Here is an 18,675-nt window from a genome sequence, read left to right on the forward strand (position 1 = left end):
CTCTAGACAACTCTGTTGATTGTTCCAAATGTTGACGATGCTGCCCCCTTTTCAGAAAGACACAATATCATGCAGACTTTGGTTTATTTAGCACAGATGTGTCCAAAGTTGGTCCTTGAGGGCCACCCAGCAGGTTTTTCATGTATCCTGGTTCCATCACGCCTCGCTTTCATTAAATTAATCAAAAGCCATTTTGTTCGACACAATGACTGATCATTTAGTCAGGTGTGTTGGGGCAGGGATACATGGAAAATTGAAGGGTTTTAGCCCTCCAGGATCAGAGCTGGACACTCCTTTTTTTTTTACCACAGTTTGCTGTTCAAAGAATTTTTTTAAGCACAGGTGTATTTTCAGTCTTCCAACTTCTATCCTTCCTGTTAAACAGGCCTCTGCATTTCTTACTCTGATGTTTGGAATTGGAAATCAAGATATTAAAAAAAAATACTCCACATAGTATCATGTAAATAGAATAAAATAAATTAATATAAACAAATAAAATCTTGACATCTGCAACCCTAGGTTGCATTAAGTGCACAGAGGGGTATATTTACCATCTCAGGCAAAGTAGCATCTGTTTACAAATTATAAACACTACAGATGGGAATATCGAGTTATGCAGATGAGATCCTAAACCGTGCTGATAAAAAATGAGCAACAGTTGGGTCATTTCAGTAATGACAAGCAGCCTGCTGTGATGTTTTGATAATCAGGAACCTTTTGTTACCTGTTACCACCAATTCCCTTTGCTTCTTACAACAGAGGCCATATGAGCATAAACCCGCTCATTTCTGCAGTTAAAACATTGTAACTGTCGCCTTGTGCATGCTTATGATAGGGGATTAGATTAGAGTCAAAATTTAATGCAATCTGCTGGTTTTCCTTATTTAAGCTTTTTATCATGAATTAGCTTGACTTGATGTGTCTGAAAAGGGCTGTAAATCACAGTTGTCAAGTGACGTTATGCAAATAAAGCTGAATTGCATTGAATGATCTATTTGGCTTATAAAAAAAGAAAAAGATGAGGAATGCTTCAAGTTTGTCATGAGTGTGGAACTTAATTCTGAAGTTGACATTTTATGTATCAGGAATGAACAGTAATTGCGGTAGAGTCATTCAAGCTTAGCTACAGCCAAATAATTTATTTGGCTTACCTTATAACAGCAGTTACTGATATCTTTTTCACGCATTCCAAAAAAAAAAAAAAAAAAAAAAAGGTACATTAATGAAATATCTCTTTCTTTTTGGTCTTTCTGCCATTGTTGCAACATCCTCAATCACATCAATCATATACAATCTGGAGATGACAGTTTAAGACATTTTTTACCCAAAAGTAAGTAATATTGAATTAGTAAAGTGATCAAGAATCCTAGTATTTACCATTGTGTGTTTACATAACCAAGCATATTTTTATTCTACTTTTTTTGTGACCAAAACAATGATGATGTCTGGCAAGAAAAAGAATCTTTCTGATGGTTTCATGTCTCTGATGTTTGGGTGTTTAAAGTGGTCTGGCTCCATGTTAACATAAAACATAATGGAAAATAAAGCAATATATTTATTTAAATTTCCATAATCATTTACAGCGACCATTGAATATTTACCCACATGTAAGGCATGTAAAAAAAATAAATTACTCAACAAAGTGATTGTGCTTTGAATGTCATTGACATTCTTCTTGACAGTAGAAACAAGTACAAAACAATATATATACAAAATATAACTTGCATATTTATGTTGTATCAATTATTCCTTCATTTTTTATATGCTGAGTAACCAGGGAACAGCAGCATAATGAAACTTCTGATTGATACGCGTTTTGACCAATCAGAGCACAGCATAATTGAAAGCTTCTCCATATCCCGCCTCCCTCATGTATCTCTCCAAGTTCAGTGGTTCAGGGACTCTCAGAACTGTTCTCCCATTGGCTGATTTCTCTTCTGTATGTAGAGTTCTGATTAGTTCTGACGTGGAGAGACGGCGCTGAGGATTCCACTGGCAGCAGGACTTCATGATGGAGTACCTATGGACCAGAGTACGAAAAAGTTACATCTCAGCTAAAACAAACAAACAAAAAGAAAAATAAACATTACTCGAGTTTTAACATGATTTGTGTTAATATGATATAATTACCGGCTATAGGAAGTCATCATATTCACCTGCATCGCACATTGTTTTAGTACACTGCTTATATATACAGTTGTGCTCATATTTATTCATACCCTTTCATTAAAAAAGGAAAAAAAAAACAAAAAAACAGCTGCCTGTAAAATAAGCTAAAATTGACTAAAGTAATAATAAATAAACATTTTAAGAAAATCATTACATTATTTTCTAACTGATTCAATAGAAAATTTTTTAAAAAAAGCAAACAAACAAGATAATTTATTACATATCACATCACTCATAAACTAATATTTTGTTGAACAATCCTTTTATGTTTCCACTACAGTCAGACTTCTGCACCTGTTGACAGGTATTTTGTCCCACTGTTCAACAGAAAAGTGCTCTAATTTGTCCAGGACCAATTTGTTTGTTTGTTTGTTTGTTTTATTTCTTCCTTCAACACAATTAAATGGAAAAACAGTGTTTTATATTACTAAATTATATTTTTGCAAATTTTTAGTTATTGTTCCTTTTTTAAGTCTCCAGTTATTTGAGTGACTGTTGTAAATTCAGCCCTTTCTTTAATAAAAAGGGATGAATACATATGAACACAACTGTAATTTAGGCCATCATATTTACAAACAAGACCGGTAGTTTTATTTTGTGCAAATATGAAGAACTCATTTTTCAGTTTTTCGGGCAGATACGAGCCTTTTAAGATGTAGAAATCAAGGATTTATATAAGGAATAGGAGTCGCTCAGGATTATGGGTGAAACACGCCCCATGTTGGCATCTACCACAAGGTGAATAGTTTATTCCATTCATTCATAGCCAGGTGAAACACAGTGTTGTTGCAGAAAACATGCTGATATGCCAGAAGGGGAAAATTTCCAGGGAAATGCTAACCAACTACACCAGAGAACATTATCTACCAAAAATGGACATGACAAATAATGTGGAACCTTATTTAATTAAAACCAAGACATGGAGCAGCAACATGAGAAATGACCACAGGTTGCCATAGCGATGTCTTTGTCTACCTGGTCTGTGGTGTGAGTCTAACAAAGCAGATCAGTTTAGAAATGATAAATCCTTAAAGGCTCATCTCTAATTTACAAATAGGTGGTGCAGGGCCTAAAATAGCAAGGTGATTTACTTACAGATAAATTAAATTTTACCACCCTTTGCAGCTACAGCCTCAGCTGTACAAAGATACAGCATAGTGGATCATTTTTTATGTGTTTTTTTATTTTAACTGTAATATATACTAAGAGGAAGACTTAAAAAAAGGTTAAAAAAAAATTGGAATACTTTCATCTCCTATTTATAAAAATGACTTCCTCATTGTTTTGGTTTTAAACTTTAAATGAGTTACAAAAAGTACAAATCAGATATTACACAGATAGACATTTTCCTCACAAGTATATTTTTACTATTATGTTACTGTTGTGAGGTCTAATATTTGCGACCTTCTCTTCCCTCCAAGCAGGAAAGCAGGAAAAAGTTACTCCATGTCTTTTATTCTTTTTCCTTAATGCCCGCCACTACAGCACCCATACAGCAATAAAAACAAGTCATTTTTTAGTATAAATTGTCACCAAAACAAAAACCTATTACTGTAGATCATGAAATTCTACCGGAAATTAACGTAGATGTCAACATGTCTGAGATGACACATGATGCACAGCCGATAAAGTAAATGGAGACTCTGTGCAGCCATGTTTGTAGTCCTACTAATGAGGAGAGATGGCAAATGGTCTGAGAATAAATACTTTATAAACTACAATACCCATCTGACTTCGTGTCCACGTCAGAGAACAACGTCATGGCGTAACTTACGCCGGATGTGGTGCAGCGTCAGGTGTGTCGGCAGCTGTTAAATTAACTAGTTTTATTTTATTTTATAGTTATAATTTGTTCGAAGTATTTATTTTACTAGCCTATATTTTCATTAACCAGTGGCGGAGTTGGTGCAATGCATTTACATGCGACTAAGGTAAGCCTAACAAATAACCCCAAATATTGTTTGACAAAAATTCTGGTACCAGCTGATTTAGTTAATTTGCCAGCTAATGTTTGCTAGTTTTATAGTTTAAGTACTTATTTGCTGTTATAGCCTTGTATTGTAATAATATTTACTCACATCTTGTCCACATTTATTGCACCTTAAAACTGATGTAGTTGAGGTGAAGCTTGTAAAAGCATAGATAAACCCCTCCATGCATAACAATAAAAAGTGTTTATTCAATAAAATTTTGTAGTCTAAAAAACACTTCTTTTCAAATGCATCTGATCTGTTCCCTCATAGCTGGGCTCCTCAATAAAGATTTAGCTACCAAACTGCAGAAAGGAGGATGGAGGAAAGCATGTTTGACCAGAATTGTTGGCTTTAAATATACAAAATGATATTTAATTAGTAAATGAGATGTGGTTGATATGAAAGGTCTTGCCATCTGGTCAGGAATTTGGGTATTCAATCGGTAATTAGCAGACGTGTGCAGAGTCTGCAGGAGCCTTCTCATTCAGTCCGATGTGTGTCAGGCGAGTTGCAGCAGGGAAACTCCCAACCCTTGCAGGACTTCAGCTCCCCAGGACTGGAGTTGACCACACATGATTTGGGGTCAACTGTTCAAGCTGTTTAAGCTTGAACAGCACTGAAGTGCGATCAGTGTCAGCTGTCGTCCCAGTCTGATCTACTGACATTTGTATCTCATAAAGTGTTATGAAGCTGATTCTGGGAATCACGTTAATAACAATAATCAAAACCTTTATTAAAAGTAGAAAAACTGTTATATGACTAAGTTATTTCATTTTGCTGGTGTTTATGTTTAAAAATGTCATCGCTGGTTTCAGTATTTTCAGAGTCAAATGAAATGTAATAATCCCAGATTGACAAGTTGTTGTTACAGCATTGCTGTATACAGCAGCATATATAGTAGAGAAAGGAGGCATGCAAAAGCATATTAAAAAACCAATATTAATAGAAAAGTTGTCTAAAATGATATAGGATAACTATACTATTTGGAGTTTCCAAATATTCAGACAAAAAATTTAAAAACACAGAAGCGATTTGTAATGAGTGAAAATTCATTCATGCATGATTTATTCATTTTCTACACTGCTTAGAGTGAAGATGTGTCATAAAATGTGTACGCTTTGGCTTGGAAACTAACAAAACATGGAAAATAACCATCAATTCTTCATGACAGTAAGTTCTGCTGCTGTTCTTACAGTGTGTTGGAGCAGGTGGCTGGCCGTTTGAGGAACTTCCCCCTTTGGAGATGCTGCAGAAGTTCAGTTGCCATAATTGAAGCAAAAGGTGGGTCACCTGTACATAGCAGAGAAATATATGAGAATATATGAAATGAATGTGCTCTGAAAAGATGTTGCCTCCCCCTGGCCAAATATAATGCTGTAGCTGAAATTCTTGCCAGCATACAGTATGAATTATTCAGGCCAATGTCTTTGTCTGGAAAAGATTAAAGGAGTAGTGCTTATCCAAATAGCCTCCCCACATTACACATAGAGGACAAGATGGCCACACCCCCTTGATATCCAACAGATAAGAGCTACATATCCCTCAAAACCTTTTGAATAAACAACTTTTAAAGGACATTAACTTTAGCATTGGAAGAATTCTCACCCAGTGTGACCATTTCATAGAGGAGGATACCAAAGGACCAGCTGTCAGAAAACAGACAAGCATCAAGTCAGTAATGGGGGAGAGGGAGCTCATCAAGTATGCTACTTGCTTCTAAGTCTAACAAAAAGCATTTTTAATTCATTTTTAGTGAAAAGTGTTTCCAATAAACCATTTAATAGTGTTGTTTGTTTATTTTTAACAATTAACTCACACATCGCTGCTGGGACTGACGGGCCTCGCGGCCAGCACTTCAGGTGCCTGCCATTTCCTCAGCTCCATATCCTCCACTGCCCCTGGCGAGCCCACCTGTGTTCTCCTGCGGTAGGCTGAGCCCAATCCCCAGAGGTTTGCAGTCAAATCTTCATCGACCAGAACGCTGCGAGCTCCCATGTTGCCATGGATGCAGCTCCGACTATGCAGATACTCCTGGAAGACGATCGGAAAGAAAGAGAAAATACTGAGGGATGATACAAAGATAGGTTGTTGGGAGATGGTTGTGGAGTTGTGGGAAATTTAGTAATACGAAGCTATTAGAAAAATGCATCAACAGTACTTCTATTAGCATATTTAAACTGTAGAAATAACTTTAATCTGAACAAATATCAGTATTACTGAACCATCAGGGGGAAGCTGGAGATGGAATCGTGTCAACTTTGCAGCCAAATAAAGATTTTTCCATAAAATATGAGGCATAAGCAACAAGACGGAATAACCACTTCATAATATGATTCTCATATATATATTAAAAAGGCCAGAAAGCAGTTGAACTAACCAAAGCAGAAGCCACTTGTCCGGCCATGGTGAAGATCCTTTTCTCCGTTATATCACAACTCGAGTTATCCTTCAGTAAGGAAACAGGGAGCAGAGAGAAAATGATCAATGTTTAAATGCGTCTTTACAAGTTATAAGGTCTCAAACATCTGCAGACATGGAAGTTATTCCTAAAGAAAATCTGTCACCAATATTTTCTTGTATTTCTTTAGCAACTTCAAATAACAAATGACATATTCTACTAAATAACAGCAATTAGCAACATTCAGTTTCCTGTGTCCCTACTTTTTCATTCATATAAATTTTTGGCAACTTTTAGAAGATTGCTTCAGATTTCCTTCACAAATAATGGACATTCTGCTGGTGCCAAAGTCCAGTTCTTGACGGCCAGTATCCTGCTGGGTTTTTGTTTTCTCCATGCTCTAACACACCTGACTGAAATAAATGAATCTGTTGATAAGAATCTGTTGGATCAATTTGATTTTAATCAGCTGTGTTGGAGCAGGGAAACAACAAAAAGCTGCCAGATACAGGAACTGGAGTTTGACATCTCTGTGCTAGTGTGAATCTGTATCCTACAGCGCGAATAATCTCTGAAAATAGTGATAAATAGTAGCCATAATGTAACCTACCCGTCTGCATTGCCAGAGGAATCCTAGCAGGTCTCTGTGTTTCTGCTCCTCCACTGCAATAATTAACGGTGGCTGGACTGAAACAACACCCAGCACCAAAGGAATGAAGGGGTGCGGCCCCAGTTCTGACAAGAAGGAAGCAAACCCCAGAAAGCGCTGTTTCTCACTGCCGGTTGCTGGATCTGGGGATGAAGATTGATTATAGATCAGAACAGATTTATAAACTGAAGCAGCAGATGAATCTCTTTGAAGAACTTTTAGTCTGGTGCTTTTTCTTAAACTCAGAGGAAACTAAGTTTGTTCTTGTGCTTCTTTTTTACGCAGGCGAGTGTCACATTTAGACTCTGTTACCTTTCAGGACCCTCAGGATGACGTTCTTGTTCTCCATGCGACCTCGGTAGAGGTTTAGTGTGTCATTAGGCTTGATGTAATACAACTGCTCCAATGCAGTGACCTGACCGAAGACTCCATGATGCCTCTCTGTGGACACCTGCGGTACTGCAGCCGCACTTGGTTTGATGTTTTGCTGCACGTTTTGAGCTGTCATTTCCACGTCTTCATGTTCTAGTGGGTTAATCCCAGGGGGTGCTTATGAGGAATAAAAAGACACAGAATACAATGAGAAAAAAAAACCACGCTAATACACTTTTATGAATGTATTTTGTTTAAAGATGGAGTATGTAAGATTTTCTATATTTTCTAAATAAATTAACTAATAAAACTACAATCATAATTAGTTTTTTGAGCAAGTAGGTTTCAGTCTGTCCATATTTGATGCATTATTAAATTACAAGTTTAATTAATGACAAATGACAAAAAGCACTTTTTTTTTTTTTTTTTTTTACTGGTAGGCAAACGTTTAGGAAGGGTCTTTGTCATTAATTAAACTTGTAATTTAATAACACATCAAATATGGACAGACTGGAACCTACATGTTTAAAAAACAATTTAATTATGATTGTATTTATTTTTTTAGTTAATTTATTTTAAAAGTATTGAAAATCTTACATACTCCACCTTTAATGTAGAGAAAAGATTTTAAAAGAACACTATCATTGGCGTGCATGCTTACCATCTATGCCATGTAGGTGATGCCTGTGGTTGTGTGTGTTTGTATGTCTGTGGTTGTGTGTGTCTGTATGTCTGTGGTTGTGTGTGTTTGCATGTCTGTGGGTGTGTGTGTGTGTGTTTGCATGTCTGTGTCTTGAGCTGTGGTGGTGTTTTGAGGCGGTGATTCGTGTCCGCTCCCCATCATGGCAATACTTCATTAAAAACAGGCCCAGTAAGGTGAGTGTGGTGGTCAGGAGGAGCAGTGCGGGGACAACAATCACTTCCAGCTGATACTCCCGTGTTACTTGAAGAGAGACACAATTCAGTGTGTTAATTTCAGATCTAAGTGGAAACTGGATTTTAAACTTTTTTTTTTTTCATTTTGTTATGTAAGGAAACCACAGAGATGCTCCTCGGCTACAAATACAAACCACCGTCAGCGATATCGACTTTCTGTTACGGCTTATATCCAAAGGTTGAGCAGGTTTAGTTTCAGAGTAGCTCACGTTCACTGATGACTGCTGGCTGTTGAAAAGGTTGTGTCTCATGATGACAGGACGTTCTGACTCGACATTATGTCGTCATTCATTTTTTACTGGTGTTGATGTGTTGTTGCTGCTTATAGCCAGACATGACGGCAATTTAGCAAAGACTGTCCAAATATAAAACCAGATATTAATATCCTCACTGAAATTTGTTTGTATTTATCAAGGGAATTAGAGAGCTTGTCAACACAAAAAAACCTAAAAAAAATATATATATAGTTTTTTTTCTTTTGTATGTGCAGGTATAGATTGTTCATTTAGGCTAAACTTCTTTTCTGAAATGTTATCGTTGTGAAACAGCCAGTGTAATGACTTCAGAACTGGACTGATGTGGTCCAGTTTCTTGGTTTTAGTGAGGAATCGAGCAGCAGAGTTCTGAATCAGCTGCAGGTTTCTAATAGATGTTGTAGGAAGAACCGTGAAGACACTGTTACAGTAATCAAGCCGACTAAAGATGAAAGCATGGACCAGTTTTTCCCAGATCTTGCTGTGACATGATAAATTCAGCAGGTGACAAGAAGCTGACTTTATCTGCTTAATATCTTTTTTAAAATGTAAGACAGAGTCCATCGCTACACCCAGATTTCTGGCCTGGTTGGTGGTTTTCAGCTGTGTAGAATGAAGTGTTTTTTTATTTATTTATTTATTTATTTATTTTTTTTATTTTAAACAAATAGTGTGCCAAGAGTAGAAAAACAGAAGATGCAGAAGAGTAGCTGCACAACCAAGTGTAAAACTGGACCTGAATCAGGCCATGCACAGCAAGAATTCTACATAGATACTCAGTAAGGAGTGGGGAGAAGTAAAAGACAAGCTTCTTTTTTCATTTATCCCAGAACAACCTTTTCAAAAAGCACACACGTGTAAAACTACATACTCCTACATCTATACACTGATCTTACCACAGGTAACAATGATTCCCAAATACCAGCAATGGTGACGGGAATAGAACGAGGGCAAGTAACATCCAATCCTACTGCCCAGACGACATAAATTCGATTTCACCATAATGCCTGTATTGTAGCCAGACATTCTGTTTATAGAGAATTTATTAAAAAAAGAATAGATCCACATTATCCAGCAGAGGACAGAAGGGATTTGATATTAAATATGCTGTTGTTGCAAAGGAAACGGTGGATTTGTTCTTGTAAAATGAACCCATTTTGACTTTTAGTTCGCATACAAGGTTTTCAGTGGGTTTCCTGAAGGACAGATTCTGATCAGTGGTGATGTCTGAATACTTGCAGGATGTAACCGATTCAAGTTCAACCCCTGATAGTTGAAATGAAAACACTTTTGTAGCTGAATAACACCAAATCTTCTGACCTACGAGCTAAACGTACAGTGCTAACTACAAGCTACAGCATCAGAGTTTGGAGAGAAAAGTGCACAGACTGTCAAAAATGTTTTGCAGAAAAAGTCCCAGTCTTGTTGTCTACGAATTGATGCCCTTCACCATTCAGTTTTTTTCTTATCAGTATTTGTTGGTAGATATTTAGACACAAAAGGTGGATCATATTTGGGAACATGTATGGAACTGTACGACACAGACTTGATGACAAATGGAAATTTGAGCTGCAGCTGTGTTGGAAACAGTGTAAGAAAAATGTAAATAACACGTATGACTGCGGACCAGTTCTGTCACAAGACTGGTTTCCATGTTGTTAGAGTTTCTGATGTGCTCTGTTTGCTGTTCAAATGTAACATCAACTTAACCACCAACAGATGAGTTCAGCTCTATTGCTGAACAAAATGTACTTTATGTTTTTATTATAGCAAGCTGGCAAAAGGCGATGTGGGAGGACCTTGGTGTACCCCACTTAAAAGTTTAGATATAGACAGTGGTGTAGTCCAGGGTATGTGCAGGTATACGGAGTATACCACTTCTTTTTCAGTCAGTGTTGAGTATACCCACTTCTAAACCCCCAGTGATGCTGCGTTTACAATTACAAACATCTCTACACAGATACTGTATCTACACGGTCCAACAGCTGAGCTAAGGTACCTGTGCTACACTGGTGCAGTTAGCCATCAGCTGTGTTAACCTTAGACTTAATAAAGATATGTAAATGTGTCTATTAGCCTTTCTCTCACCAGTCTATGTACCAGTAGGCTATTGGTTTAGTCATTTCATGACCCTTCTTCTCTGAAACTGAAGAGCAGAACTTATGTGACAATGAGCAGATATACTGATGGATTTTGGGGGTAAACTAAATAGAATAGTCTTAGATGTCTTTTTTTTAAACAATGTTTTTCTGAGTTACTTTTTTCTGTTTTTTAAAAAAAGAGAAAACAATTGAGGTGTAACCATTTCATGAGGGACCACTACACCACTGGATATAGGTTAAAATAGGACGTTAGTTGAGGAAACATGGAGTAAGAGGTGAAATGGGAGTCATAAAGGGAAGAGGAGGAATTGGTCAGGAAATTCTAAATAAAGATGAGAGATGAGTAGATATGGTGTCCTTACTGCAGAGCTTGTCGTCGGCTTCACACAGGCTGTCGGTCGTGGCGTTGGATGTCATGCTGGAGAGGAAGAGAGGACACAGTTGGATCAGCATTACCATCAGCTAGAAGGAGAGATCAGCATTTCCTCTGCTCAGCAGCAAGCTCAGACACTACCTTCTAATAACTGTACCGTACATGGTGGTTGAATAAAGTCGCATATCCAAGGAGAGTTTTCAAGTTTTTAAAAATAATTTAAGCATTTATGACCTTTTTTTTCTCCATATCTACCCTTGTTTTGTATTGAATTGGCTGACAAATACAAGAAGAAAGTGCTGAGAAAGTGCTAGAGATGGTTGTAATCACCACTCAGAGCAGTGACCCACAATCCATCGAAGCCGTGAAAGTGAAAGCAGACATTCAGCAGCTCATTGAAAGTCCCAGATCTCACTGTTAAACGCTGGACTTGTTCAGCCTGAGAGCGTTTCTCATCAGCTATGACATGCATTCCACTTGCTGTTGTAGGAGATGGTATCTCCATGCTAGAACAGTCCTCAAAATGACTTTTGTGTGTTTCAACCTCACAGAAAGAGTTTTGTAATTGTAACTTGCAACATTAAACAGTGGAGAGAAAGACGTAAAACGTCTCCATGTGCAGCAGAAGTGATGATGGAAGTGGGAGCTTTTCAGCGTCTCTGCAGATGTCATTCAAACAAATAACTTTATTTTCCTCATGCATGCAGATCTGTGTATTCAGAAATTGAGGTGAGCTGGAATAATCCTGTGGTGTTGGGAGACACGCTGACTGCTTGCAGGATGCCACAAACAACTTTTTTGTCAGGTGCAGGCCTGGATTCTTTCCTCCCACCTGTTTTGTCTGATTTGTTTAACAAATGCAGCTGAGGCAGGGGGGGTGGGGACTATCACGGGCTGTGATTGAGCGAGGCTAAGTCAAACACAACAATATGAATATTTTATAACTGCAGTTAAAAGGGAGGGAATTGTGGGCATCCTTGTCCTTTTAAATTGGTTTTATAATTTTAGTTTTAAAAAGAGTTTTTTATCATTTTAATTTGTCTGACTTTGTTAGCGAGCTGTTTTTAAATAAATGATTCTTCCAGAGGTTTCCTTTCCTGCCAGATAATCAAATAGTTTGGAAGTCTACCTTGTTGTTTCTTTACCTTTCAAGTAGTTTCACCAAATGCAGTTAATTGTAAGTTGAGACAAAGTTTCCACAGTGATGCAGTGCCAGAGAAAAGATGTACAGAATGTAAGGTACGTGTTTGTTTCAGGTGGTGGTCATAATGCTGCATCATCCTAAATGGGTGTATGCCCACTGTAGTGCATGAACACACATCCTTACAAAGTCTCTCTGGTATGTATCGAGCATTTCTGCAGGCTGAACACACACTCGGCGGCACGCCCACACTGTTGTTTTCCCTTTAGCTCCCATCTATGTCACCAAACCAGTTTGTCCACATTGTGCTTTGACATTCAGGTTTTTCCAAAAAACTACACACACACACACACACACACACACACACACACACACACACACACACACACACACACACACACACAGTCAGTGGAAGTAGACGGTGAAGCTACTCTGTTATAGACTTTTAAATGCTCATGCAAAGTGGTGTGTTAAAACACAGTTGATTCATTCATGAGAGCGAGCACGTTGATATCACAAATAATAAAGAGGATTATTTTTAGTGCACATTTTGCAATCTACTCATTGTTATGGAAATAAGTTTGAACTGCACTGATGGCTTCATTTGTAAATTTTGAATAGAAAAGTAAAATGTGAGTTTCTGTCCTACCTTGCTAGCTCTCTGGGACTCTTCCGGTCGCCAACGCTGTGTGTTCTTCAAATGTCTAGTTTGTCGAGATCGCTTTCTAAATAGAGAACTGTGAGAAAAAATCCAAGCCTCCCTCGTGGTTTTCATGTTTGCATCGCTGGTCCAACGTTTTGAGTGGAATCGACAGTGAGACGCATCTCTGCTTCACGTACAAGTGACTTTAAATAAGCGCTTTCCTTTCTACTGACACCGGCTTATCTCACTTGTTTTTCCCCTTTTGTTTCTGTCCGCTTTGCCACACCCACCTACCCCACACAAGTCACCCTTATCACCTGCACACACCTCCGCTCACCTGGCGTTATACATGTCTGCACCATTCATACGTCAGTAGGTGTGCTTTCATGAGACTCCCAGCAGCAGGTGGAAAATCAGGAACATTTATGTTTCTGACAGTTTTTTATCAGTGTAGATGAAACAGAGTTTCTGTTTTACAGATCAACATGAGATAATCAATAAAACTGCTTTACTCCTCTATAGTGATTATTTCTTTTCAACATATTTCAACATGTTTTAAAAGCTGTTTGGTTTTCTGACTGTTTTACATAGTAGTTTAAGATTCATGCAGTAACATCTGAGAACAAGTAAAGGGTGATGGAAGTAATCAGACTTGTGCATCAGATTTTCTAAATGGTTTATAAAGAATAAAGTATAGTCTGGAGTAACTAGTAAGTAGGAATTCAGTATAATTGGAAAAAAAAAAGGGGTTAAGCTTATTAATATTTTTTATTTTAAATTTATATCCAACAGATAGAATTTAATAGTATGGAAATTTTTTGTTTTTTAGTGTTTCTGCTGTAAGTATGATGGAGTTTTGTGTCAGCTAAAAGGTGTGACCGCTGACTGTGGCGTAGTTTGTATTTATGCTGAGTAATCATGACTTTATCTCTGTGTCACCTCCATCCTCCTTCCTTCAATCCTTTCTTTCTTTCTTCCTTTCTTTAAAGTGAATGCAGTCTGTTGACACACCCACAGATACCGAAAGCACTTTGGTATGTTTCTCTGCTGTTCCTATGTTGATCATTACAGTGATGAATTAATTGATTAATTAATTCCCTTTTGATGTGAAATATCATCTGGACCATGTTGAGGCGGCAGATTTAATTCTCGCAGCAGTCAGTTGAAGGGGTGTTGGAAAATATTGATAAATTGAAATATCATAATATTTTGTGTGACAATAATATATCGATATTCAAAAGCACTGTATTGATTTTTGTCAGGCAACGGATCTTTACTGTTGAGGCAGATTTTTTTTCATCAAGTACATAAAGATCAGGGTTTTTTTGTTTTACTCTGCAGTAAAATCTAGATCCTCCGTTCTTATGCAGTAAGTTGATGTTAAGCATGCAGCAGCGCTCAGTGTTTACTACAAGTAAAGACAAGTATATTATCTTGTCTATAGTATCCCGATATATTGCAATAGATCGTATTATTGGCCCGTATTGTGATACAAATCGTATCGCCAGATTCTTGCCAGTTGTAGTTTGTGTTTTTATTTTTTAATTCAGTAAAAGAAGCTGCTTTGGCAGACTTTGTTTGATCAGTCCCATCACTTTAATGTAAGGTGGTTTCATTCTGCTTCTAGTTTTGGTCTCCATAACTTGACCAGGTAAAAAAATGTGGTATATCCTACTTTTTCTGCTTCATGTTTGAGTTGGAAGAAGATGGCACAGAATAAGAAGACGTATTCTTAAGTTGCATTTGTGTGCTAGGTTATAAAATTTGGTTGCATTGTTGTTTTAAAAAAAAAAAAAAAAAAATAGAAGTAAAGAGTTTCACTCTGAGAAGTAAATTTTTAAGAGGCAATATTTACAATAACTATCATTTTTACAGAGTAGATTAATCCAGCATAAATATGTAAATGAGACAGATGTAAGCCGTGCAGTTTGGAGGAGAAATTCCTGCAGATTCCTCACAATGATGCGGTTGTGTCCAGATTTTATCCTGCAGAAAAATGAAACCTTTCATCCATTTAGATAGTTTGACATTTTTGTTTTCTTTTTATTTGCTGTCAGATTTGCTCAGGCAGCATGTGAGACACCAAAGCCATATGAAAAAGCTTGAGAGATGGCCAACTTGTTAATACACACTGTAGGCAGGAGACATTTCCAGGGATAACTCCAACCCTGGAAAGACCATCGGACATGGGCGCTGACCCAGAGAACATGGACATCTGGCCACTCTGTTGTGGGAATCCCAACCTACAGTAACTACAGCTGAAACCAGTTCACACACGTGAAATGTGTGTGTGTGTGTGTGTGTGATGATCCATGCCTTGTGTGTGTCCGGAGTGGTCCTGGTAATGCTGAGACACCCGTAGAGCGGCTAGGTTTATTTTTGGGTCAGAGACAGTGTGTCAATGGCCGCAGATGCGTCGGAAAGGAAGGCTCTTAGATACAAGCAAACTCTGGTCAGTGCTACCTCTCCGTTTCTCTGTCTTTTCTTTTTTCATCCATCCATCTTTCTCCGTCCATATCCGTTTGCCATCCTCCATCTGTCACATTTACGTCTCCGTCATGTCCACGCCGTCTTCGCCTGAATCACTTCTCTGTCATGACGTACCTGTATGGGCAGCGTCGGCTGCACTTGCATGGCTGACGTTTGTCAGATTTAAAGTTTGTGTCTGTGAAAGAGAAAAACGTGTTGTGTGTGTTTGTGTGTGTGTGTGTGTGTGTGTGTGTGTGTGTGTGTGTGTGTGAGAGAGAGCTGTGGTCATGCTGAAAACTAATTACCTCATGTAAAACAACAGGGTCATGTACACGGTCAGGCAACAGGTGCCGAGACGCTGCACCTCCTTCACCCCTGATCTTGGCATGCACAAATACACGTGCACACACAAGGATACACGACACATTTTGACACTGTCTTGCTGTTTCTTACTTTCACTGCCACCACCTGTTTGCTAGCCTCTCTGCGCCTCGTTTCTTAAGCCCTGTTCAGGCTTAACACGTAGGAAGGACTTCTGTGACTTTTATATTAAAGTTTTCCTCTGTGTGTGTGTGTGTGTGTGTGTGACAGAGAGAAAGAGAGTATTTACACAGTGTCCTAACATGTTTGTGTATATTAGCTGAGTGTGTTTATGTTCATGATTTTGCAGGACTGCTTTCATGTTAGTCCAGTGTGTATAAATGTGTGTGTCCTGGGTGTTTGCACTTTGGTCTTCCACAGAGAAGAAACCGGATCTCACACATTGCCCGTTCTCTCTATTCATGAAGAAACTCATCCAGATGTGCATCTGGATGAGTTTCATTGTGACTTAGAGGTGTTCAGGATGGTTTTATTGGTGATGGTGTTTATGCTGTTGTAGGGGAATGTACACAGGAAGACTGGAACATTTCACGGACCTGTATGTGCTTATTGTCTCCGCCAGGCACAGTGGGTTCCCAGTAACAGAAAATGAAAAGAATAAGTAGAAAAACTAAACTGAAAACAAAACTTTTTCTGACTTCTGATGCATTAAATATTACTATATATTATCTTTATATTTTTATGATTTGGTATTTTTCATTAGGAAAATTTTACTGGACAACTTTCACCAATTAATAAAAAAAAAAAAATCTTAATCTCCTTAATAATAAGAAAAAAACGTCTTGAAAAACTGTTTTCCCTCTATTTTTTTTTTCAAGTGAAAGAAGTGATTTTGTATGTAACCACACAATGTTCAGCCTTTTTTATTTTTTTTTATTTTTTTTAAACTAATGTTTTACTTGGGTTGGCTCCTCATTGCATTTCTATTGATCTACATCAGCAGTAATGTGGCTAAGTCGGTGGCATAACAGGAAATAGTATGAATTTGTTTTGAAAGGTGTAGCTCACTTCCGAATGCGTGAAGACTGATGCGTTCAGCTGCATGGGATCTGTGGTGTTGATATGCTGGAATGTAAAGGCTGGTGATCATGAACACCTATAGAATTTAATAGCTGTTGAAATCTTATACCAGCGGGTTATGCAGCAAGTCCCACGTCATCAAACCTGTGAGTCTGCTTTAGAGAACTCTGTGGACTGTGCTGACCCTTTTTGTTTATACTATGGCTCATGGCGGGGGGCTGTACACAGAGGTCTGCTTCACTTTTCTTCCCTTTATTAACTTTTTTTTTTTTTTTTTTAAACCATAAAGACAATAATAATCTCACTCCAACTCCAATCTGCTAGAACGACAGGCCACGTGGCTGGACACTTGGCAGTCATGTGGAGAATGTATGGAGTTAAACCCTTCTCTATTTTAGAAGACCTTCATATGCATAGGTTTGACTTGAAATAACTGCTTATGATGGCACGTGCTCACATTCATTCATACACATGTAGCACTGTACAGAGTTATGTGCAGATCAGAGGGCCTTTCAATGACATGTTCCACAAATGATTCACTTTGGAAAGAATATATTAAGTGCATTCTCAGAAATGTTTTTTTTTAAATCAAAAAAGGGAAAATTTTCCGGTCAAATAAGTGAAACTGGTTTGAAGTATACCAGTAGGTGGATTGATATCAGTCCATAGTGACTCAGAGGCTTCAGTGTTTTTTTTTTAATTAAGTCAAATGCATCATACACATAATGATATATTCTAGGGTTGTGACGATATGCTTTTGTCCTGATTTGATTCCCAGTTTTTGGGTGCCGATTCAATTTAAATTGCGATTCTCACAATTCTTTGATTTTGCTGATTTTTGTAGATTAAAAAAATGTAATTTTTTGATAGTCATTATTCTTGATTTCAATTAGAAAAAAAGCAACACAGTAGCCACACCATCATTCTGCTGCTATAATGCCTAAGAAGACAAGTTAAAAGATCAATAAAAACAATAAAAATGACAAAAATGTTATAATAGATTATTTTATTTGGTAAAAAAAAAAAAGATTTAAAAAAAAAAAGATTTTAAAATTGTGAATCAAAAAATCCCAATATTTGATTTTTTTTAATTCGATTTTTCTACCCCTGATATATTAATGATGACCGGGATGTGTATTCATTTTCTCTGAAACTTGCAGCGACACTTCTCATCAGTGAATTTAAACAAGAATATTGATAACCAGCTTTGGAGCATGGTTGGCCATTTACAATGAATGTTGAAGGTTTATTGTTTGAATTTTTTTCTTTATTTATTTACAAAACATGTCAGTCACACATTCACACACATACCCTGACAGGCACATCGAGGAGCAAAGCAGGTTCAATGTCTGGCCCAAAGACATTTAAGCATGTTGATCGGTGGATCTCCGGTTTCAGACATGGTTCCAAACAGCTAATATGTTAATATCCAGTTGTGGGTGGGTGGCATGGTGCCATAAAGCAAAATACTGCTCTCAAGTGATACCGTGGGCTGGATAAAAGCTTTAAAGGCACATTCTAATGTAGCTTTAACACTAGTAAGTGAAATATATATTTTTCTTTTCCTTTTTTGGGATTTGGCGATGTCTTAACATAAAGGAACACTTTAAAACCTACAAATGGTTGCAATATAAATCAGCCTGTAAAACCATTTAAACCAAATCATTTCGACAAAATGTTGCGTTATTCTTTCTTTTTAAATGATCTAAACACATAGTTTAGCTTCACAGATGTGTTATCACAGATTAAATATTTGCTTAGCCCCCTTCCATGCATATGTCTGAGTGTGCATGTG

The 18,675-nt window shown here is 37.5% G+C and overlaps 2 protein-coding genes across 3 annotated transcripts in view; one reads left to right on the forward strand and one right to left on the reverse strand.

The window, feature by feature from the left end:
• Positions 1-1,824: 1,824 nt before the first annotated feature.
• Positions 1,825-11,270, reverse strand: LOC306770427 (tyrosine-protein kinase STYK1-like; the record flags this gene model as incomplete). The annotated part of the gene is made up of 10 exons (XM_079259287.1): positions 1,825-2,020; positions 5,336-5,432; positions 5,748-5,788; positions 5,959-6,173; positions 6,520-6,588; positions 7,151-7,332; positions 7,502-7,738; positions 8,223-8,254; positions 10,840-10,897; positions 11,216-11,270. 10 exons carry the CDS (start codon positions 11,268-11,270, stop codon positions 1,825-1,827), a joined length of 1,182 nt encoding a protein of 393 aa, XP_079115413.1.
• Positions 11,271-15,365: 4,095 nt separating this feature from the next.
• LOC306769889 (chloride channel protein 1-like) overlaps positions 15,366-18,675 on the forward strand; it is a 55,904-nt gene continuing 52,594 nt past the window's right edge. For both annotated transcript variants that reach the window (XM_079258647.1, XM_079258646.1), the window contains exon 1: positions 15,366-15,462. In XM_079258647.1, coding sequence (XP_079114773.1) covers positions 15,412-15,462 — 51 coding nt within the window. In that variant the 5' untranslated portion in view covers positions 15,366-15,411. The remainder of the gene's footprint in view (positions 15,463-18,675) is intronic.

Source organism: Telmatherina bonti (genome assembly GCF_933228915.1).
Source record: "Telmatherina bonti genome assembly, chromosome: 19".
NCBI classification, from domain to species: domain Eukaryota; kingdom Metazoa; phylum Chordata; class Actinopteri; order Atheriniformes; family Telmatherinidae; genus Telmatherina; species Telmatherina bonti.